The sequence below is a fragment of the Sardina pilchardus genome, chromosome 8 (assembly GCF_963854185.1).
Source record: "Sardina pilchardus chromosome 8, fSarPil1.1, whole genome shotgun sequence".
Classification (NCBI taxonomy): domain Eukaryota; kingdom Metazoa; phylum Chordata; class Actinopteri; order Clupeiformes; family Clupeidae; genus Sardina; species Sardina pilchardus.
The window spans coordinates 33,721,612-33,745,376 of NC_085001.1; the positions used below are offsets into that span (position 1 = coordinate 33,721,612).

Consider the following 23,765-nt stretch of genomic DNA (forward strand, 5'->3'; position numbering starts at 1 on the left):
TAGTGTATTGTGAGTTGCAATTTGCAGTAGCCAGCCATGAAGAAATAAAGACATGGATTATTTTTCCTTAATCATTAAGGTTACAGTCGTCTGTGACTAATCAATACACTTGTTGTCAAAATCAGGGAATTGCTCCTCACAGCGCTCAAGCTGCCAGTTTTGGGTGCACCTGACTTGTACACTGTCCTGGGTCTGTACATTGAAATATAGTTTTGGTTCAGACTGAGCTAGGCCTAATCTAGCCTATCAACAGTTTACAGGAGTACAAGCAGCGAAGTATTTTTGTCTTATGAGTTTAAATGTCAAACAACCAGAATCGCAGCCTTCACTGAACAGATGAAATGTGGAGCCGAATCAAAGACATTCTTTTTGTGTTAATTAATATGCCATATTGGCATGCATTATCTGAGAATAAGAGTCATACTAACCACCATTCTATCCTCCAGTTCAACTTCAACTTCAACTTCAACTTTATTTATTTGTCTCCCAATGGGGCAATTAATTTGCAGGAATGAGGAGCATAACACAACATACAACACAAACCACTCACATAAACAAGGTACAGATCACAGATGACAGTCAGGATAACATAACTGATAAGATGTATAAAATAACACACTGTGCTGTGCCTATAGACCAAGCTGGCCAAGTGCTATCAAGCTAAAGTGCACCGTGCAATAAGCTACCCCCTTCTCTTAGAGTTGAGGAGGGAGACAGCAGAGGGCATAAAAGATGGTTTATATCTGTTGGTTGATATTCTGATTGATCTTTTGATTGGTGGAAGTCTGAAAAGGGAACCAGAAGGAAGTAGCTCAAATTGTTGGTATGGTCTGCAACTTAATAAAAAATGACAGCAATCTTCTTGAAGAAGGGTTATTACATTGTTCAAATGATACCCAAACTGCTTTGTTCAGGTCCTCACACAAGGTTCAGGTCCGCACCTTCAGGTTGCAGTACGCACACTGAACAAGGCATCCCCTCACGCATTGTGTGAGAGCGCATGGAGCCAATCAAATGAACGAATTTATCTCTCAATGTGTAAGAACTGGCAGCTATCCGTGACTTTAGACTGCAGAGCTCTATTATGAGGAAAAACTGCATTGAAAACGGCAGGCCTACTCCATAGTGTTGGGGTGTTGAGCATGCACTCTGAGTATAGCCTGGCTCTTTTGCATTGTGATCAAGCTGCAGGTTTGGTGCCCCATAGACCCACAGATGTATATGGCTTGACAGCATAATTGCAAATACATCATGCTCAGGAGAACAGGCAGGAAAAGAAGAAGCAAGAAAGCTCTGAATTTTAATCCCATGGAAGCTCTTTGGTCCTGTAAAGCATGCCACAGCACTGAAATAGCTTTGCTGAAAGTTTCAAATGACTTGTTCCTCACACTTGACACAGCTGAATCCTAGTCCTCCTACTAGACCTCAGTGCTGCATTTGACACCATAGACCACCCCACTTCTCTTGGTATTAGGGGCTCGGATCTGCAGCGGTTCTCCTCCTATACCTCACCCATAGATCCTTTTCAGTTTCCATAGGTCAGTATTCTTCATCCTCTGCCCCTCTTTCCTGTGGTGTCCCCCAGGGGTCCAACCTGGGTCCAGCCCTATTCTGTTTATTCCCATTAGGAAATGTAATTAGAAAATACAACCTTTCATTACACTTGCTGACGACTCCCAACTATATCTCCCATTGATTTGGGGCAGCCGTGGCCTACTGGTTAGGGCTTGGGGCTTGTAACTGGAGGGTTGCTGGTTCGCTCCCCAACCAGTCCACGGCTGAAGTGCTCTTGAGCAAGGCACCTAACCCCTCACTGTTCCCACCACTGGTTGGGCAGGCAGCTCACTGCTCTGGGTTAGTATGTGATTCACCTCACTGTGTGTTCACTGTGTGCTGTGTGTGTGTTCACTAATTTGGTTAAATTGGGTTAAATGCAGAGAAACTAATTTCCCTCACGGGATCAAAAAGTATATATTCTATTCTAAATCCAGACTCCCTTCCCTGAAGGAGATTAATGGATGGGATATACTTTTCTCCAGTTAAACAATTACAATAACAGAGGTAATCATTTTTAACCCCTCCCAATCCAAAAAACCCACAGTAACTGACTTGGATAGTCTTCATAAAGCCATCTGCTAGAAATCTGGGTGTCATTTTTGATTCTGAGCTCTGCTTTCATAAGCAAATCTCTTCTGTGGTGAAAAACAGCTTCACCAGCTCAGAATTATATCTAAAATAAAAGTTATAAAACACATCCTGTGTTATCACAATCTAGAAAAAACAATGCCTTGTTTGCTGACTGTTATAACTCCCTCTTCCTTGGTCACCCCCAGTCCCTCATACAACACAAATGGTCCAGAAAGCAGCAGCAAGTTAACTGGGTCAAAAAAGTGGCATCATATCACACCTTGCATCCCTTCACTGGCTGCCAGTGACAGTGCATCAAAGGATCCACATTAGAATATTACTGATGGTGTTCAAAGCCCTCGACGGCCAGGCCCCATCTTACATTTCAGACCTCCTAATCCACCACTCAGCCATAGGTCCCTGAGATCTTGCAATCAGGATCTTCTACACATCCACCATTCCCGATTAAAACAAAAAGGTGACCAGGCCTTTGCTGTTGCGGCTCCTGCCCCCTCCATTTCTGCTTTTAAATCAAGGCCCAACCCCCACCTTCACACCATTGCGTTCTCTCCCCCTTAATGGGATGTTTTTGTGGTTTTTTTGTGTATAGGCTACTTTCATACACTATTGTTATTTTTACTTATTATTTTATTTCATTGCCTTTTTATTACACTACGTTCTGCACTTTGGTCAGTGTGAACGGTTGTAAATGCACTTTATAAATAGCTAGTTCACTTAGGCAACTTAGGCCTAGGATAGGCCTATGTTATGTCAATAAATTCACTGAGATTATATTAAGGTCAAGTTTTCATGTAAGAAAGAAAGAAAGAAAGATTTGTGTGAATGTAGGCTATGTGTGTGTGTGTGTGTGTGTGTGTGTGTGTGTGTGTGTGTGTGTGTGTGTGAGAGAGAGAGAGAGAGAGAGAGAGATTAGTGTCGCAACGTGTGTGTAGCCTATGTTTATTATTTGTGTACTAAGAATGAGAACACAGAGGGTTTGCTAAGTCATGTGATACGTGATGTAAAGACGTGCACGAAACGTAACACTCGAGTCCCTCCCTGGTCCCTCCTACCACGGAAGAGGGAAAAAACAGACTCAAGAAGAAAGTCCTAAGTACATGTGTGGTGATCACACAGCAGTTCGTACGGTCTGCACTGACTCTCCTTAGTCCAGAACCAGGGTCGAAAACTGCATTTCACCATGTCTGTGCCTTTATCATTTGACGGGAAAGTAGTCATAGTCACTGGAGCTGGCGGAGGTAATGTCCGAATAGTCTGCTAGCAAGCTAACGCGAACTGTATTTCATGTCGCAATTAATTGCTTCGTTCTGATTGTGGTATTTTGTTGGCCTCGTTCAGAAAACGGACGTTTTGTATAACTGATTGATCACTTTAGTTGATCAGTATGTCTTCAAAATAGCGGACGAGAGATGACGAGGCTTTCTGTCTGCCCTGTGCAATGTTAGCTAAGTCGGTCAAAGGTTATTTTGCAGTTTCAGGTCATCAACTTTGTGATACTACATTATAGCCTTTAATGCACGTTCGTATACTTCTGAATGTTGTCATTATTGAAATATAATGTCGAATTCCTGAAGTAAACACGTAATGTTTTAATACTGTCTGATTATTGAGTTGTTCATTCCCACTAATAAGGTCTTATCAGGCGAACTGTTAACAGAAGGCACCTTGGACTATCTCAGTGTGTCAAAGTTGTCACAGACCTGTCAGTTGACGTTGACAAAACGATTTAGTCCTACGATATTTGAGTGGGTGCCTGTATGAGATGCCACTGGCACTAAACGTTTATTTATGTAATTTTAAGGTCAGTCAAATAAGCGTCACATTTCGCACGTGATAAACAACTGTATACATTGCATTTGGATTCACTGTCAGCAAGTCAGGCAGTCAGAATAACAATATGTTCTCTCCCACCTGCTCCAGGGCTTGGCCGGGAATATGCATTGGCTTTTGCTGAAAGAGGAGCCTCTGTAGTGGGTAAGTTTGTTTTGATTTGTAAGCTACAGTCTATCTTTAGGTATGCTTTTAGATTTGCCCAGTTATTCATAGTTTGAACAAAGGACTATCTCAATTTGCCGACCTTGGAAGCTTTAACTCACAGATGATATTTGTAAACATTTGCCATTCATGATCATGTCTAATTACACCAGGTTGAGAAGCAACTTGTGGCTTACTTGTGGCTATTTCAGAATCATCATGCTGCTTTCTGAACCTCAAACTTCATTAGAGTACAACCTCTAAAAGGCTGAGTAGACTCAGGTGTATGTGCTTGTAGCAAGGTTATAATATTCTCCCTTCCCTACACTTCAGCAAAATATTCTTCATTACTATGGTTTCACTCTTCTCAATGAATTACCATTCAGCTATTAATGTCTTTTTTATTATTATTATTAAAAATAAGTGTTATACTTTCGAAACAAGTGTTTGCTTCTGTTATGAGCCAATATGATTTTCTGTTGAGTGGCATTCCTATTGTTTGTGCTAATTGGCTGTTCAGTACTAATGCAGCACAGAGATTAGGTTGAAAATGAGTTGATTGACAGGGCTGCTGAGCAGTGAGAATAGACGCATAATGTGTACTTGCGATGTGTGACTGGACGTGCTGATGCCTCTCTTTTTCTACCGTCTCCCCCCTCACAGTGAACGACCTTGGAGGGGACATCAAGGGAGGAGGGAAGAGCTCAGCTGCAGCTGATAGTGTAGTGGAAGAGATCAAGGCCAAAGGCGGGAAGGCTGTGGCCAACTATGGTGGGTGTGCCTACTTCTTTTTGCCTACAGTATGTGTGTTCAACTCCATTATGCAAGTATTAGTATTTACCCCGGGTAGGCACTTAAGTAGTCAAAAGCATTTTCTTGGAACTCTTCTGATACCTCTTCTAAAGTAAATGCCACTCTTATAATGTTGCATTTTTTTTATGTTAACTCATAATTCCATGAAAGTCTGACAGAATGCTCTGCATGTTGAAAAAATAGCCTACGTTAACGGGCACCGAGGTATGTTGAAAATTGACGACAAAGGTTACCTTTGCTACCCACTTCACCAAAGCTACCTAGTGTAGTACCCGGCATTCCAGGTGTGCCACAGAGATCATCCTATTATAAGCCAGTGAATCACCAACATGGGTGTCTGAAAGTCTTCTTTCTAGTCTGTTTTTCAGTCTCAAAGAAAAGTTTATGATGTAGGTACCTTCAGGGGGGAAGTCAAAAATCTTATTTGAATCCCCTAAATGTCAGATTGTTATTTCTGTAACTTCATTTTGAGGGCACCAGGTAGAGAAAAGGTTACCAGAAAAGGTTGTGGTGGAGGCTCTTTGTTCTGCAGCGTAGCAGAAAATCCATGAAGAAAATACTTGATGGGTGTAGTAGGAATGCAGGATCATGATAAAGCATCATGGTCTGTGGAACACTAGAACATCAGCAAAACCAGCTGGCCTGTCTCATTGTGTCCTCTGCTGAGTTTGTGCCCCATTGCTTTGCAGATTCAGTAGAAGAAGGAGAGAAGCTGATCCAGACAGCTTTGGATGCCTTTGGTCGAATAGGTGAGTTGGTCTTGGATGTTCATGTGTTCAGCATAGTTTTCTGTGGAGATATGCATACAAAGTCGTGGTAACAAATGTGATCGACTATTTTGATGTTGTGATAATTGTTTATTTGTTTCATCCACAGATGTTGTCATAAACAATGCAGGGTGAGTACCTTCCTGAAAAGGCTGTTTTATTAATTTGTTTCCTACCGCTGAGTGTAGCAGAAGATCGTCCTTACTCACTACCTCAGAAATGAAAAATAATTTCTTTGTTCATGTCTGAAAATGCACACCAAACAACAAACTTTTATTTTCTCATCTGAATGGGGCTTTAAAGGGATATTCCGCCATTTTTGGAAATTCGCTCATTTTCCACCTCCCCTCGAGCAAAACAATCGATATTTACCTTGTTCCCGTTCATCCAGCCATTCTGCGAGTCTGGTGATACAACTTTTAGCTTCAGCCTAGCATAGATCATTGAATCGGATTAGACCATTAGCTTCTCGCCTGCTAGCTTCATGTTTAAAAGTGACTAAGATTTCTGGTAATTTTCCCATTTAAAACGTGTCTCCTCTCAAGTTAGAAAGTGCAATAAGACCAACTGAAAATGAAACCTGACGTTTTTCTAGGCTGATTTGACATGGAACTACACTCTCTTCTGGCGTAATAATCAAGGCAACTTGCAAACGTACCATAGGCGCAGTGATATCGTACGCAGCATCTGAAAATAGTCCCCATAGACAACAAGCAGTAGTAGTGCCAGTAGTCTGCAAGTTGCCTTGATTATTACGCCAGATGAGAGTGTAGTTCCATGTCAAATCAGCCTAGAAAAACGTCAGGTTTCATTTTCAGTTGGTCTTATTGCACTTTCTAACTTGAGAGGAGACACGTTTTAAATGGGAAAATTACCAGAAATCTTAGTCACTTTTAAACATGAAGCTAGCAGGCAAGAAGCTAATGGTCTAATCCGATTCAATGATCTACATGTATGCTAGGCTGAAGCTAAAGGGTGTATCGCCAGACTCACAGAATGGCTGGATGAACGGGAACAAGGTAAATATCGATTGTTTTGCTCGAGGGGAGGTGGAAAATGAGCGTATTTCCAAAAATGGCGGAATATCCCTTTAAGGTTAGTATCTCTGCTTGTTATTTTAGGATTCTCCGGGACAGATCATTTGGCAGAACCAGTGACTTGGATTGGGGTAGGTACAGAGTACGACTGCAGTGCTTTCACATCAAGTGGTTGTAATGGCATTACTCTGCTAGGCTCTTATTTCTTTCTTTCTCATAAAATGAATAGTTATGAGTTGTTGCCATCGTTTTCTCAATAAAGCCATGTACTTCAATGGAACACCTGTGACCACTTTCTGAGCTTTGTTGTGTGACAGTGTGATAGTGATGTTTACTCACCGTGAAGGAAATAATAGTTTCTGTATAAGTGTAGATAATTTTTTTACTTTTTCAACTGCTGAGCAGTGATTTGAAAATACTGGTTGACTTGCATTTTAATATGACAATTGAAAATGATCAGTCATTGGCTGAATGTGGAGCTATCACACAGCTAACAGAGATGTAGATGTGCTGTCCACTATAATGAGTCTCTGCTCCACAGACCTTATCCACAGAGTGCACCTCAGGGGTTCATTCCAGGTGACACGGGCTGCATGGGAACATATGAAGAAGCAGAAGTTTGGCAGGTAGGTTGGCTGTTTTGGTTGCCTCCCAGAGGGAGGGGGGTGGGGGAGGGGGGGGGGGGGGGGGGGGGGGGGTTGTTGATGGAGGAAGGATCTGTCTGAGAGTGTGCCTTCCTGTAAATTCTTTGTACTCATTGATTTATTTAAAGTCTTGCTCTACCAGCTAAGCAATAGTGCATCATGCCTTTATGTTTTTTAAGATTACATTTGGCCTTAATCAGCGCTTCATTATGTAAATTAGGACTAGGATGATTACCATGAATATTAGTAAAACTGTATATATATATATATATATATATATATATATATATAACTGAAAGACAGATTCCTTGAACTCCTTTCCATTTATGAAATGGCACCTCCTCATTGTTTATTGTTGACACTGAGCTCATCAGTGTCTAGTCTATCCTGCTCTCCTCACCATGCCCACTCACCCCTCCTAGGATTATCATGACGTCGTCCGCTGCTGGCATCTATGGCAACTTTGGCCAGGCCAACTACAGCGCCGCCAAGCTGGGCATGCTGGGGCTGGCCAACACGCTGGCCATCGAGGGCCACAAGTACAACATCCACTGCAACACCATCGCCCCCACGGCCGGCTCCCGCCTCACCCAGACCGTCATGCCCCCAGGTGAGCGCCCGGCTCTACAGGAGTCCACTTCCGCATGCCAACTGAGTCAATATTAGGGTTTGGTCTGGAGCAATTTTCTGTGGGGAAGAATATAATTCCATATTAGATTTTTTGAGGACAAGTGTTTGTTTGGCTCACGGGCAAAATAAATGAGTTGCGAAGTAAGTAAATAAATTAGCATCTAAATCAGGGTGAAGGTCTATTTAAAAATGGGATGTTGTCTGAATGTTGGTGTCTAAGTGTGCGTTTCAGTGGGAGCTCCTAATTGTGCAGAGAGACAGTTTTTCTCATTGCAGTTGTAATGTGTTAGCTGACATGAAAGGCTTTTCTGACTGACCCAATCAGCTTCTAGCACACACACAAACACACAAGCACATAAACACACACACACACACACACACACACACACACACACACACACACACACACACACAGCTGAACTCCGCTGTCCTCTCGCATAGGCAGCAGCTCTTCCAACCCATTTACATGCATGCACGGCCCCCCACCCCCAAGTGGCCGCTCATCTCTGGTCTTAGCACAGCAACTTCTTTTCTTTCATCAGCCTCATGAAGACAACACAGCCATGCTGCTGGTTTGCGTGGCCCTGTATTGAGTAGCACACATCCACGCTGTGTGTGCCAGAGCAGCGGGAGCCTCTGATAAACTAAAATGCCTCTAAGAGTGAGGCCGTGTGCCAGCTTGTCACTGTGTCTGCCAGCCCGCTCCCTCACAACTGCTCTCACACTTCTGTGCTCCTCTCTCTCTCTCCCTCTCTCTCTCTCTCTCTCTCTCTCATGGTTCCTCCTCCTCCTCTGCTGTGGGTCTTTTGCTCCCCCTGCTGCACTCTTTCTCTGCCTTGCCTTTGTATCTCCATTCCTCTCCTCCTCCCTCCCTGTGCTCTCCCAGATCTGCTGGAGTCTCTGAAGGCAGAGTATGTGGCGCCCCTCGTCCTGTGGCTGTGTCACCCCGACTGCCAAGAGAATGGGGGGCTGTTTGAGGTATGCACTGTATGCACCGTCAACACAGACATCAGCTCAACTATTTCTTTCGCTATGTCTCTATCACACACACTCAGTCAGACACAGACACGGACACACATGCACACCACACGCACACGCACACGCACACACACACACACAGACACGGACACACATGCACACCACACGCACACGCACATGCACACGCACACGCACACGCACACGCACACGCACACGCACACGCACACACACACACACACACACACACTTTTGACAACCTCCAAGTACAAATAGAGACACACACTTTTGACAACCACCAAGTACAAATAGACACACACACACACACACACACACACACACACACACACACACACACACACACACACACACACACACACACACACACACACACACACACACACACACACACACACACATCTAAACCACTAAATACACACATACCTTGCAATCTCACCAAACAAGCAGTATGTGCTTTTACCTAGTAAATACAGTACAATCCAGCCCCCTACACCTCTCTTCCCTGGAGCCCTCCATCTCTACAACACAACATAAGCCCCATCCTCACCTGTGTGGGAACGCTCCATCTCTACATCACAACATAAGCCCCATCCTCACCTGTGTGGGAACGCTCCATCTCTACATCACAACATAAGCCCCATCCTCACCTGTGTGGGAACGCTCCATCTCTACATCACAACATAAGCCCCATCCTCACCTGTGTGGGAACGCTCCATCTCTACATCACAACATAAGCCCCATCCTCACCTGTGTGGGAACGCTCCATCTCTACATCACATCAGCCTTATTCTCACCTGTGTGGGAACACTCCATCTCTACAACACAACATAAGCCCCATCCTCACCTGTGTGGGAACGCTCCATCTCTACAACACAACATAAGCCCCAAGCCCCAAGCCTCACTGAGTGTTTGTCGTGTTAGAACGGTTGTGACTGCCTTGCTTACTCACCAAACCTAACTGCTGTTGTGATTGGTCTCTGACAGGTGGGAGCTGGCTGGATCGGCAAATGTAAGTGCCACCCATCATGCATCTGTGACATACTGGCCAGAGCTGTATATGTCAGGTCTTAACCTTGTCTAGAAGACCCCTCATCTCAGGTCTTAACCTTGTCTAGAAGACCCCACATGTCAGGTCTTAACCTTGTCTAGAAGACCCCACATGTCAGGTCTTAACCTTGTCTAGAAGACCCCTCATCTCAGGTCTTAACCTTGTCTAGAAGACCCTGCAGATGGGCATCTCTCCTCTGTTGTATAAAGCAACACAGTCAGAAGGGGCACAGCAAGCAAGAGACGGAGAGGACTAAAGTTAATCAAGGAATATCTTAAAAGCAAATCAGTCAAGACAGCTTAAGCTTCTAAAGCATTGCTCAAGATGGCCTCTCACATGAGAAGCGAGGGAGCTAATGAATACTGGAGACGCATGAGGGGAGCGGAGAGCCTGATGTGTGGTGTGTGTTGCAGTGCGGTGGGAGCGCACCCAGGGGGAGATCCTGCGCAGGAAGAGCCAGGCCATGAGCCCCGAGGCCGTGCGCGACCACTGGGGGCAGATCTGTGACTTCTCCAACGCCACCAAGCCTGCCAACATCCAGGGTAAGCACACGCTAGCACATGCTAGCAGCTCACAGCACAGCCAGGGTAAGCACACGCTAGCACACGCTAGCAGCTCACAGCACAGCCAGGGTAAGCACACGCTAGCACACGCTAGCAGCTCACAGCACAGCCAGGGTAAGCACACGCTAGCACACGCTAGCAGCTCACAGCACAGCCAGGGTAAGCACACGCTAGCAGCTCACAGCACACCCATGCTTCAGCACAGCTGCCCCAGCCCAAACTTGCTTTAATACTGCGGCTCAAAGCTGCACGCTTCCAGAAGAAGCCATCAAAAGCACAAACGCGCCCTCACAACTGCATCAAATGTGTGGCACATCTGGATGTCAAGGGGACTCAGTTGTGTGATCTCAATCCATTCATAAGAGGAGTTGATTCTGGAGCAGTCTGAGCACGGTGCTGTGTATCCAGGTGTGACTGAACGGCGTGGTGCGCTCACACTCACAGGTGTTACTGCATGCCAAATGAGTACAACCAAGAGGCAGAAAATGCATCCCAACTGTTTAATCAACTTGCATTAGCTTAGAGACACAGGGAGAGAGAGGGAGCCTGAGGTAACATGACAAGAACAAATGATGGCACCCTTTCATCCCTATTCTCATCCTTCCTTTCCATTTTCTCCTCTCTGTCTCTCTGTCTTTCTCTCCCTCTCCCTCTCTCTCTCTCACATTGTCTCTCTCTCTCTCTCTCATTCTCGCTCTCACGTTGTCTCTCTCTCTCTGCCTCGGTCTCTCTTTCCTTCTCTCTCTCTCTCTGTCTCACATTGTTTCTCTCTCTGCCTCTGTCTCTCTCCCTTCCCCCATCAGCCCCCTGGTCATGTATCACATCAGAGAGACAAGGATAGAGCGAGGGAGCGAAAAGGAGGGCAAGAGAGCTAAACAGAGAGAGAGATGGAGTGTGTGTCTTGAGAAGAGAGGCTCTTCATTTGCATGCCTTTGTAGTGCTCATCATCCTCTGTGTTAAGGGGTGTGTGTGTGTGTGTGTGCTCAGGATGCTCTCCCCATCATCTGGTAAATTAACCAAGCAGCTAATTAGCCCCCTCCCATATCTCCCCCCCCCCCCCCTTAGAGTCTCTGCAGACGCTGGTGGAGGTGCTCTCCAGGGTAGAGACAGAGGACCGTGAACCCAGCGCTGTGAGTCAACACATACAAATACACACGCAATACACACTCACACACATATGACTACACACAGTCAAGCAAAGACTCACATACACAAAGTAATGGGTTTAGAAACTCCCTCATGATTCATACTTACAAAGCATTCAACTCCATTAAGTATTAAACTGACAGAAACGGCATCAGTATGAATCTGCAGATGGAGTGTAAACCTCAAAACTCTCGTAATGTTCCAATGATGTTATAACTTTTCTACAATGTAATCATTTTTCCATCAAAAATGTAATAAACCCAATAATATACTAAACTCACAACAATGTAATTAAGTGTTCTAAAGTGACAATTAAATCATCGTTATTTCATTACTGGGTTTACCTTCTCTGTAGAACTTTTTCCTCTTAACTCCATCAAAAATATAATATAGTGGACTCAAACATACCACCAATAATATAATTGCATTTTTCAATGGCTTATATGTAGGAGTTCTTTTTGAATCCTTGCATTTTTTAGTAGTCGATATAGTGAGTATAGTGTAGTGAGTTCTAATATATTATGTTCATATTTTGGTCTCTATTCTGCGTTTTTGTTTTTCAGAAATTGTGAATGCCATTTTCTTTGGTAGATGAAACGTGAGCTGAAGCTGCAGCCCAATTATTCATGGAGAGCTAGATCATGCCATCTCAACTGAGTCTATGAAGGGGTGCTCTTGCCCCCCTGTTGCACTTATAGTAACACATGCTTCAATTATGTGCTAGATGTACAGATGTACACAGTACAGTACAGTACAGTGACCTAAAGTGAGCTTCGTGTTTTGGCACGCAGAAAGAGACTATTTTATCTGTATGCAGCGCTGAATGAAGTCAAATGTGTTCATTCTATTTCAAGGAGTGCACTGCACTTCATTCTTGTCATATGCAGCTGCTCGAACAGTGAGGTAACTCATCTCAAACACTTTAACGTCATGAAATGAAGCACTTGTCTTTTATTTTCATTTGCATCTAAACACGTACACAAATGTCAATTTAACCTGTTTACTTGGAGTTTTCTGAGCTTCCATATACCTTAAAGCAGCGAGAGATTTTTTAGTAAAGAAAAATACTTTAATATTTCAAGATATCTCAAAATAAAAATCAGAGTAGAACTGAACACACTTGTCTGTGCTGTTTATTGTATCTGATTTCTCAATAGAAGCCAAAGTAAATCTCCAATTCCAACTGTTTTAAAAAAATATCATTAACTTGAATACTGTATTCCCAAAATAATATTTAATTTTGAGAGTTTCTTCAGTACATTATTGAACGTTTTGTCAGTTTTAATTGCATTTTTGATGGAATTAAAGGGGAAATCCTGTGTCAAATGGGTTTCAGATAAGCTAGAAGGAGTCATGGACAAGGGGCGACCTTTGCATTCTGAGCTTTACCAGCCAAGGCTAACAAGAGCTCCACAGTTATTACCTTATCAGGAATATAGTGTGATTATTGGATGTTGCAAACAAAATGATAATATAAGGTTTAATTCATGTTGGGCGTTTATATCATCATTGGGTTTTATTGTATCGTTTGATGGACTGTAGGGAGTTGTTACATTAGCTACAACTAAGTTACAACATTATAACACTCTTAGGTTGTACTGCACAAGAACAGTTGAGTTTCCATGATTATGAGGATGAATGGTTCATCTTTTGTTATAAATGGTAAATCAGCAGTAAACATGGTGAGAAGGTAGGTCGTTTTCATTTTTTGGCAGACACGGTGAGATTTCTTTACCGGGTCTCCGTGGGCACTTGGACCCATATGTGGTATGGCTGAAGCTTGTTGGCCACAGTACCCACTAGTTGGAGTTTTAGTCTACATTTCTGTCCAAAGCATCCTTGTTTGGTCAGGAGTCAAAAACCAGGGATGTGTTTCACAAAACCACAGTTGCTAACCTGTGCTAACCATTGCAACCAACAAAGTTGCTAACTTAGTTAGCCTTAGTTAGCAACTATGGTTTTGGGAAATGCACCACAGGTCTCCTGCTTAGATAGATATTAGGGGTCCAAGCAGAGGTTGCATATGTATTATTCACAATACGATATGTTTAACAATCTTGGAAATTATTTTTTGCTCCAAATGTGAATGCTTTTGTTAAGGTGTTCTGTTGAGGCAAGTGTATGTAAAAGTAGCTGTGTGAGGTGTCTACTGGGCCACACTACATAGCTGTGACCTTATATGTCCTTCATGTATAATTAAATTCAATACACACATGGTCTATAAAAACAACAAATTACATTAAAGTGTGAGTGTGCTTATACTTGACCACAATTGCTCACATTTCCTGGGGGTCAGCTGGCCCACTCAACAAAATGGCCACAAACAGACAATCAAATTTCAACTATCAATATTTGATGCGAATGATCTTGACTCACACATACTGTGCACTGCGTTTTAAACGGATTGACTATAGAAAAACGCAAAAAGTTTATTGATCTGAACTACAGTATACTGAACCAGACTGAGAGACCATCTAAAGTCTCAGGAACCCTTTGCAGGCAGTTTGGATTAATTAGCTGATTAGTGTGACACTTTGAGCCTACAATATTGAACTTTTACAATATTCTATTTTTTGGACATACTGAATTTGTGGTTTTCATAAGCTGTAAGCCATAATCATCAAAATATGATCAACACATAAAGGTTTGAAATATCTCGCTTTGCATGTAATAAGTTTATATAATATATAATAAGTTTCACAAATGAACTTTTGCACAATATTCTATTTTTTTGAGTTTCACCTGTAAAATGTGGTATTTCAAGCAGCCACAAAACATGTTCCTCTAGCATGGTTGAGTTCATCTTCAAAATTATTGTTTGCCTTTAAGTCCAATTGTCCTCTATCACTTGGTGAAACAGTGGAATCCTTCAAAGTTATTTTGGTCAGTCTGTCAGTTTGGTTCTGCTTGGACCCAGCTGACCACTGCTTGCAGTTCTATTTGTTTTTGTTATTGTCATTGCTAAATCCTGGCAAATCCTGACTGAGTTCTTCTCCTCTCAGATGGATGCAGTGGGGCAGACGCTTCCAGAGATGACCTTTACCTACTCCCACATCGAGTGCATTCTGTATGCCTTGGGGGTGGGCATGTCCACCAAGGAAGCGGACCACCTCAAGTTCCTGTATGAGAACAACGCAGACTTTAGTGTTCTGCCCACATTCGGGGTCATCCCCTCCCAGGCCTCCATGATGAGTGGAGGTCTCAGCTCCTTGCCTGGCCTCAATATAGACATGACCAGGGTGAGACTCACTCCACTCATGCTCTACAGCAGTGGTTCTCAAAGTGGGGTCCGGGAACCCCTTGGGGTCCGTGACCCATAGCCAAGGGGTCCGCGAAATAATTTGCTTGAAATTATAAAGTTAACATTTTAAAAAGATGATGCTCTTTTCACCCATAAAACAAGCAAATTGTGTCTATTTGGTCCTACCCACATTAACTTGGGATAGTGGACCCGGCCACAACTTCAGAGAATACAAATGGTTAACTGTTACAGTTATAAGGGGGTCCTCGGAAAATGTTATCCCCTAAAAGGGGTCCTTGGAACCAAAAACATTGAGAACCCCTGCTCTACAGCACCTCTGGCCTCAGCCCGCCTCACACAAGACCCCTCACACAATACACATCAGTCATACACATCATCCACACAAGACCCCTCACACAATACACATCAGTCATACACATCATACACACAAGACCCCTCACACAATACACATCAGTCCAGTAGAGCCCAGCAATAGCAACTCTAGGCACACAGAAAGCAGCTGCTTATCTATAGAGGCCATATACAGTGCCCTCCAAAAGTATTGGAACACATGCTTAAAGTTCAATATAAAATCTTTTGGAAATTGATCTTAATGCTAATTAGCTGGTTTCATTCTCATTGAGCTCAATGCAATTCAAACCAGCTAATTAGCTTACAGCTAATAACTGACATAAAGCATGCCAAACTCTTAGTATGGTGAAGGGTATAGTGTTGATGTGGGGTTATTTTAATTACAAAGGCCAAGGGGATTTTATCAGGGTGCATAGTGTCCTGGATCCATGAAATAACTGGCCTTTAAAAATAAAAATAAAAATCCTCTATGGTAATTTAGCATGGGCGTTCCAATACTGGTCTTGCACAGTCATCCACATTTTTAATTGATATATCACCTATTCCAGATACCTATTTATATTCTTCCTTGACATTCTTTCTGCCAGGTTGTTATTCATTGCACTATAAATCCTCCCTCTCCTCCTTATTGATGGTATACACAAGAGACCACACCACTGATACATAAGCTTTCAGAAATAATATGCTGTGAATGTTAAACAGCTTGGAGAAGGGAAGTAAAACTGTGTTGGCAGGATTTGTGCTGTGGTGAGCTGTCACCTCACATCTCACTTAACTGCCACTGAGGGCTCTAGGTATCATCTGCAAAGCGGCCATGACACCCTGTGGCACATACTGTATAGCCAGGAGCACATCTGTCTGGCTCTCAGTTCGGCTGCCTCTGCGGTCTGCATGCGGTAGAGGCTGCTTGTGACCACTTTCACAGGTGTTTTCTCAAGCTGTTTACCAACCTTTGTGTGTTTATTTGCTGGACACTGCAGTTGCTGCATGGGGAGCAGTATCTGGAGGTTTACAAACCACTCCCAGCTTCAGGTGGGGCTCCATGTCCGCTCCGTCTCTGTCTGATTCACCACTGTCCTCTCCTCTGCGCTCCCCTCTCCCTACTCCTGTATTCAGGGCCATCTCCTCCTTTCTTCCTTCCTCTCTTCTGTTCATTTCCTCTCTTCCACTCGTCTCCATTCTTCATCATTGCTCTTTGAATGGACTTGTAACTCATTTAATGGCTTTACAGGAACACTCACCTCCAAGGCATCGATCGCAGATGTTCTGGATAAAGGATCTGGATCTGTCATTCTGTTGGATGGTGAGTATCCATGTCTCAGATTTTGCCAAAAATGGAAGCATCTCAGAGCGGAGTAGAAGAGAGGGTTGGTGTAGCACACGGCTGCAGCCTGAGAGAGAGAGAGCGAGCACCTCACCTCAGATAACACCAATGCTCTTTTCATTACTTCAACACTGATGTCACAAACAGTAAAAGAATGTTCTGGATTGGTTTGGTGAGCCATGCCATGTGTTCTGGACAGTATTTGTGGTGCAGTAAGTCTGATGTGTGATGCATCACTGTATGTGTGTGTAATATGTGATCATTTCCTTGCAGTGCACACTTACAAAGAGCAGGAGCTGCTGTGCTATAACCAGTTCTCCCTCTTCGTCGTGGGAGCAGGAGGATTTGGAGGGAAGAGAACATCTGATAAGGCAAAGGTAGAGTCCTGCACCTCACTCTGTCTGTGTTCTTAGGGGGCTTACTTCTGTTTGGCTTCCTTTCACGTTTCCTCATTGGCTTTTGGCTCATTTGGTTACGTGTTCAAAGAGTGTTTACAAAGTGTCAGTAAAGAGGCTGTGCGCCGAACACTAAGCTCTATTTATTGGGACAGAGTCTGATTCAGATAGCCATGTGGCAGGTGGAGGTTGATGAGCAGAGGGATGACAAGTTGGTTGGAAATGAGACGCAGCACTGCGTTATGGCCCATTTGTACAGATCCACTGTGTAAACTGGGAGAGCCACTAGAGGGGCATAGCATAGCGGTAGTTGAATGGAGAGATAGCCAGGGCCTGTGCGGAGAGTTGGGGAACATGCTGAGTTTGCGGAGATCTTTTTTTGGAGAGAGCCCTAAGCCAGAGATGTGTTTTGAGCGGTTGGGCCTAGACCACAGAAAGATGTAAGGCATTCTCTGAGCTCTTGAGCTGTGTTGTTTGTGATGATGATGGTGATGATGAGTCTGCTCTTCCTCTCCAGAGCACTGTGGATATGCCCGACAGAGCTCCAGATGCGGTGGAGACTGATGAAACTTCCAGCAATCAGGCAAGCGCACACACACACACACACACACACACACACACATTCACACTCTTAGACCACAGACTCACACTTGCAGAGCATGCATTCCTTCTCCCCCACTTTCTCTCTCTCTCTCACACACACACACACACACACACACATACACACACGTTCCCTCTCCCTCTCTTCACAATCACACCTCTGGGAATCTGTGGCAGTAGATTTCCACCTCCTGGTGTAGGCGTGGTGACAGGCAGCAATGCAAACAGTGAGGCAGTGCAGGGTTCAGCCACTCACTTGTGATTAAGTTGAACAGCCTTTCCTGAAGAGACTCATTGGTGTGGGTGAGAGGTGTCCAGAGGTGGCTGATAGCATCTCTGCTGCAGTAGACAGAGCTTGCACACAAGCAGCAGCTGGTGTCATCATGAAAGCCCATCCAGCTGTGACCAGAGCCGGCGTCTGTGCTGTGAGTCCCTTAGTGAGTATGCTGCGATGAGGTAAAGTCTCCACTAGGAAACGTCACAAGACCTTGAATTTCCAGCCAGACAGCCACTGGCTAACGGAGTCTTGAGGAGGCTCTGCAAAACCGAGAGTTTGATCCTATGTGTCACACACCATCCCCCCCCCCCCCCCCCCACAAATGTTTCCTATAGCCTGCTAGGGCACTTGCATGTACGTTGTGCGTCATGTGAGTCATTATGGTTATGGTTATGGTTATGGTTATTTAGCAGACGCCTTTGTCCAAAGCGACATACAAATAAATAGCAATACAAATTAAATAACAGTGAACAATTACAAATAGGGAGAATAGCAATACTATCAATACAACAATCATTTAAGCACTAATCTAATGAGAAATAAAACAATGAAATGACAAAAGCAATCAAATAAGTCACTCAGTTAATTATATAATAATTATAATTATAATTATAATTATAATTATAATTATTATAATTATAATTATATGCAGCAGATCTCCCAATGGTGTCAGGGTGAAGCGCCTCACTGGCCTCAACTCAGTGTTATTAAAAGATCTTATATTAGCATCTCCATTTGGTCAACAGACTTGATGAGCTGTCAAATTAGCTTGTGGTTCATTTCAAATTGATTTATACATGAAAAACAATTATAACAATAAATCATAATGACAGAACATTGATGCTTAAAATGTGTTTGTTGTCATTGCTCAGTAAAATGGAAAATGATCTGTAGCAGTGATGATGATGATGATGATGATGATGATGATGATATGTCATTCTAAATAAAGGTAGTGATATTCAAAGTGAGATCGGGAGCACACGTGCTGCTGAAGAGCAAATGCGTGTTCCAAATGAATGAATGTGGATGTGAACTCTGCTCCTCCAGGCTGCTCTCTACAGGCTGAGTGGGGATTGGAACCCCCTCCACATTGACCCAGATTTCGCCGCCATGGGAGGTAAGACATCACACACGCACACTTAACACTCAACATTCACACACACACACCACACACACACACACACACACACACACACACACACACACACACACACACGTGTTAAAGGTGAAAGGTGGATGAATGTGGGTTTTTCGTGTCCCTCTGATTGATCATGTTATGATGGATCTGGAGCACTTTATGTACGTTATGTACGTCCATTCCTGAGCATAGGGCAATGACAGATAAAGGCCAGTGGTAGTTGCTTGGAATGGTGATTACATTAGATTTGATTAGATTCAACTGTATTGTCATTATGTAGAGTACAAGTACAAAGACAACGAAATGCACATGCACATAATGCACCTGTACTAGGCCTGAAATACAGATGTGTCAGATGTGGCTGTATTTCAGACTAGCTTGTCAAATAAATTGTTGTTCTTCGAATTGTGATTCAAATGTCTTGCCATCATTCACTTAGGGGTCTTGAGTGCTAAAGAGCGCTTGGTCCCAATCTGCCTGTGCAGTGCTGAAGCCCTCCTTGGCATGTTGTGTGGTGGCTGTGGCAGTACAGTACAGTACAGTAGGTGAGGAGCAGGCGTGCTGTGTGCTACTGTAGCTCACCAGCTGTGCTCCATTTCCCAGGGTTCAAAGCGCCCATTCTGCACGGCCTCTGCTCATTTGGCTTTGCTGCACGACACGTCTTGAAGCACTTCGCCAACAACGACGTCTCCAGATTCAAGGCCATCAAGGTGACCCATGTGCACACCTCGGTACCATACCGAAGTCCGTCACACAGTCCCACTCCTTTAATCGAGGTCACACACACACACACACACACACTCTTCACACTACCTTTAAAAGAGAGGCCATGAGGTTTAAAGTTTTCTGAGTTGTATGCTGTGTAGTTTTGACAGCTTTTACTCTCCTTTCTTGTCTCTGTCTTTCTTTCTCTCTCTCTCTCTCTCTCTCTCTGTCCCTCTCTCTCTCTCCCTCTCCCAGGTGCGCTTTGTTAAACCAGTACTTCCAGGACAGAGTCTGCAGACAGAAATGTGGAAGGAGGGCAACAGGATCCATCTGCAATGCAAGGTAGCATTTTCAGATTAGGCCACTCCATTCCATGCTGGCCAATAGGAAAACAGGCTGCTGAGTTTAGTAAAAAAAATAAACCAATATTGATCTATGTGTGTTACACTGATGGTTGGATATGCAACTTAGCATTGGTCCATTGAGGAGCAATCTAGTGCTGATGAGAGTGGAACTGACTGCTCTGTGTTTGCAGGTGAAAGAGACCGGAGCAGTGGTGTTAGCTGGGGCTTATGTGGATCTACACGGACCTCCAGAGGCCTCTCCTAGCACTGCTCCTGAGGTACACACACGCACGCACACACACACACAAACACATGCACACACTTACACTTACACACACACACACACACACACACACACACACACACACACACACACACACACACACACACACACACACACACACACACACACACACACACACACACACACACACACACACACTTATACACACACTCACACATCTTTACACACACATACACCTATAACACACGTTTACAATGCTGAGTGCTGTTGTGATGTTTGTAGACAGGGGAGCTTCAGAGTGATCTGGTATTTGCTGAGATTGGCCGCCGCCTTGAGACCATGGGTGCAGACCTGGTGAAGAAGGTCAACGCAGTGTTTGTGTGGGAGATTACCAAGGATGGACGCATCTGTTCACAATGGGGTGAGTCAACATGCACTCACCTATACACATGCACACTAACAGGGGAGCTACACCAGACGCGTAACTGAAGCGTTCCGTTCGCGACGCGTATGTTGCAGCCGGTCGCAGCAGTTAATTATCACTGTAGTCAATGGAAGTAGCTACACCAGACGCAACAGTGGCGTGTACATTCGAAAAAAATAGACCCATCTTCTAAAATGGATTTTATGCGTCACAAACGGAACGCTTCAGTTACGCGTCTGGTGTAGCTCCCCTGTAAGAAGGAGTATGGGCACTAACAGGTCATATGAGGGAGGACATAATGTATATACCATGAACTAAGTTAGTACACAGCAGCAGCACTATTTTTACATGTACAGGCATTAGAACATGAGTAAAACATGTACAGGCAGTAGAATACTAGAACGTGAGTAGAACATGTACAGGCAGTAGAACATGTACAAGCAATAGAACAGTAGAATGTGAGTGGAACATGTACTGTACAGGCAGTAGAACAGTAGAACATGAGTAGAACATTGCTATGAGAGCAGACATCTGAGCACCCCTCCCCTCTTCCCTGTGTGTCCCCCAGCCATCGATCTGAAGTCTGCACCCGGCTCCCTCCTCAAGGGCCCGTACAGCGGCAAAGCTGACGTCACCCTCACCGTGTCTGACCAGGACTTCATGGAGGTGGTGCAGGGCAAGCTCAACCCACAGAAGGTACAGTATGGCCTTTACCAGGAGGAGTGTGGGAGTCTTGATTTGGTGGAGTAGATGTTGCTCGAATTGCGACTCAAACTCCTGACAGTATGGGATGCATAACAAATGTCACGCTCTGGGACGCAAACACACAACAGGGCTCACCGCAAATGTCAACCATTCACACTCTCTGAGACACATGCACACAACAGAGCTCACTTTTTTTTGCTTGTGAAATTTCTCAAAGTGAATGTGATCACTGGTGACATTTGACAGACCAAGTTAGACACCCCCTGCCTCTGTGAGCACATTGTGCTCATTATAAATGAGATGTAAAACAGAGAGCTTGTCAGCCCCTGAAAGTGGAGCGATCAGTCAGGTGCCAGCTGTAGCACCTGAGCCCAGCCAGGAACTCTGGGAGGTGTTCTCTCTCTCTCTTTCTCTCTCTCTCTCTCTCTCTCTCTCTCTCTCTCTCTCTCTCTCTCTCTCTCTCTCTCTTTCTCTCTTTCTCTTCTCTTCTCTTCTCTTTTCTCTCTCTCTCTCTCTCTCTCTCTCTCTCTCGTCTCCCCTCTTGCTCTGTGTTCCTCTCGTGTCCTGTCCTCCCTACTGAGATCATGCTATTCTCCCTCCCTCTCTCTCTCTCTCTCTCCGACCCTCTGCAGGCATTTTTCGAGGGCAAGCTGAAGATGCGGGGGAACATCATGCTGAGCCAAAAGCTGGACAGCTTACTGAAGGACCACGCCAAGCTGTGAGGGCCCCCACGCCCATCACCTCAATCACCACCGTCCTGCTCTCCCACGCCTGCCCGAGGGCCAGGAGAGCACACTAACCCCGGTTGTCATGGAGTGGAATCACGGAATGCAATGAGATCTCTGATAATCAAACTACATGGACACAGTGGATGATTCAGCAGTGCTTTGAAAGTATCAGAAAGGGCATTAATTTATACTAATAAGGAAGTCATGGATTGGGATTCAGTTCCAGTGAGTGGAAAGATGTGAGAGGTGTATACAGCATTTCTGCAGAAAACCATTCACCCCCCACACTGATCTGTCTAATCGGGAACTAATCCTTGCTTTGCCTTGGTTAAATTAATATATCTCAATAAAATTGAAATGAAGACTAACACACTAAAATCAGTCTTCTATGTCCATTCATTTGATTCAGACATAAAGACAGGCTAATGCTTTGAACTAAATTAAGTGATTCAGTGCCTTGTTGTGGTCTTGAAAGTCATGCAAGGTGTTATTCTCAGTATCAATGTTTCTCTTTTCCATTTTTCAATAAATATACAGTATATTTTGAAATGATTGCATTGAATGGTACTGTGGCGGGTGTGGGAGAAGGTGTAGTTTTGCTGAAATGTGCTGCATCTGGCCGCCCCTCCTGAAGTAGGTTGGTGTGTGCAAAGGGCCTCCACCACTTGAAGGATTTGTAAATAAACAGGCTCTTCTCCAGCAAGGCCACACTCTTATGTGGGACTGAGGAGCACCTGAGAGCCCGGGAAGGAATGAATCAAACTAATAAAGTGCATCCTCTTTCTACTCATGTCATGTGCAAGTTATTTCCACTCTGCCGATCAGTGCTGTAGTTAGGTCACAAAAGCCACGTCACCAGAGTAAGAGTCTGAATCCAAGTCAAGCCTGCAGTACCTGTGTATGAGTCATCATGCTTGTCTCCAGTGCTCCACTCTGGCACAGTCAAAGAGCTAGTGTACAAATAGTGATGATATACATGTAGGTGAATCAGCATGTAGGTGAATGCACCTGCCTGCCATGAAATTGAATAATGATACAGTAGCCTATTAATATAGCCATCATTACCTGATGCCACCAGGGAGGTGTATCCCCCAGGTCACATTATAGAACAAGGTCATTTTGTTTAAAGATTTAGTTTCACTGATGACAAAGGCTTTCATGTTCACATCCTACTATCCACACCTAGGGTAAGAAAACACTCAACTCACCAATGAACAGCCCATGTTCTAAGTAGAACAAAAGTCATGTTTGCCCAAAGTTCCTCTCCAACAGTACAGGAACCAATCCACACAGGGCTTGTATGGCTGCAGGTGGAATGTGCTTGAACATGTCTGTGAGGACCATCAGGAGATTGTTGACAAGCGCTTCACTTGTATGCTGTTCTCCTCTCTGGCATAATAAATGATAAAGACACAACTTCATTTCTAGTCTGTGGCTGTAGTCAGTGCTTGTGTGGGTATCCCACCCTTACTACTGTATAGGCACAGGTACACATGGTAAGC

The 23,765-nt window shown here is 44.2% G+C and overlaps 1 protein-coding gene across 1 annotated transcript; it reads left to right on the plus strand.

The window, feature by feature from the left end:
- The first annotated feature begins 3,192 nt into the window (after window positions 1–3,192).
- On the plus strand, window positions 3,193–22,812 carry hsd17b4 (hydroxysteroid (17-beta) dehydrogenase 4). Its single transcript, XM_062543706.1, has 24 exons — window positions 3,193–3,386; window positions 4,069–4,122; window positions 4,786–4,893; window positions 5,625–5,684; window positions 5,812–5,833; window positions 6,824–6,870; window positions 7,281–7,365; window positions 7,806–7,993; window positions 8,900–8,991; window positions 9,994–10,018; window positions 10,471–10,599; window positions 11,686–11,750; window positions 14,769–15,005; window positions 16,360–16,411; window positions 16,611–16,682; window positions 16,977–17,080; window positions 17,616–17,681; window positions 19,023–19,092; window positions 19,717–19,823; window positions 20,074–20,160; window positions 20,354–20,440; window positions 20,689–20,827; window positions 21,399–21,526; window positions 22,168–22,812. Exons 1-24 carry the CDS (start codon window positions 3,329–3,331, stop codon window positions 22,255–22,257), a joined length of 2,172 nt encoding a protein of 723 aa, XP_062399690.1. The 5' UTR covers window positions 3,193–3,328; the 3' UTR covers window positions 22,258–22,812.
- Window positions 22,813–23,765: the final 953 nt, after the last annotated feature.

Coding starts and splice junctions, on each gene's coding strand:
- hsd17b4 (XM_062543706.1), top strand. CDS start 3,329: ATGTCTGTGCCTTTATCATTTGACGGGAAAGTAGTCATAGTCACTGGA. Junction 19,093..19,716: donor AGATTTCGCCGCCATGGGAG/GTAAGACATCAC, acceptor TCCATTTCCCAG/GGTTCAAAGCGCCCATTCTG. Junction 20,161..20,353: donor GGATCCATCTGCAATGCAAG/GTAGCATTTTCA, acceptor CTGTGTTTGCAG/GTGAAAGAGACCGGAGCAGT.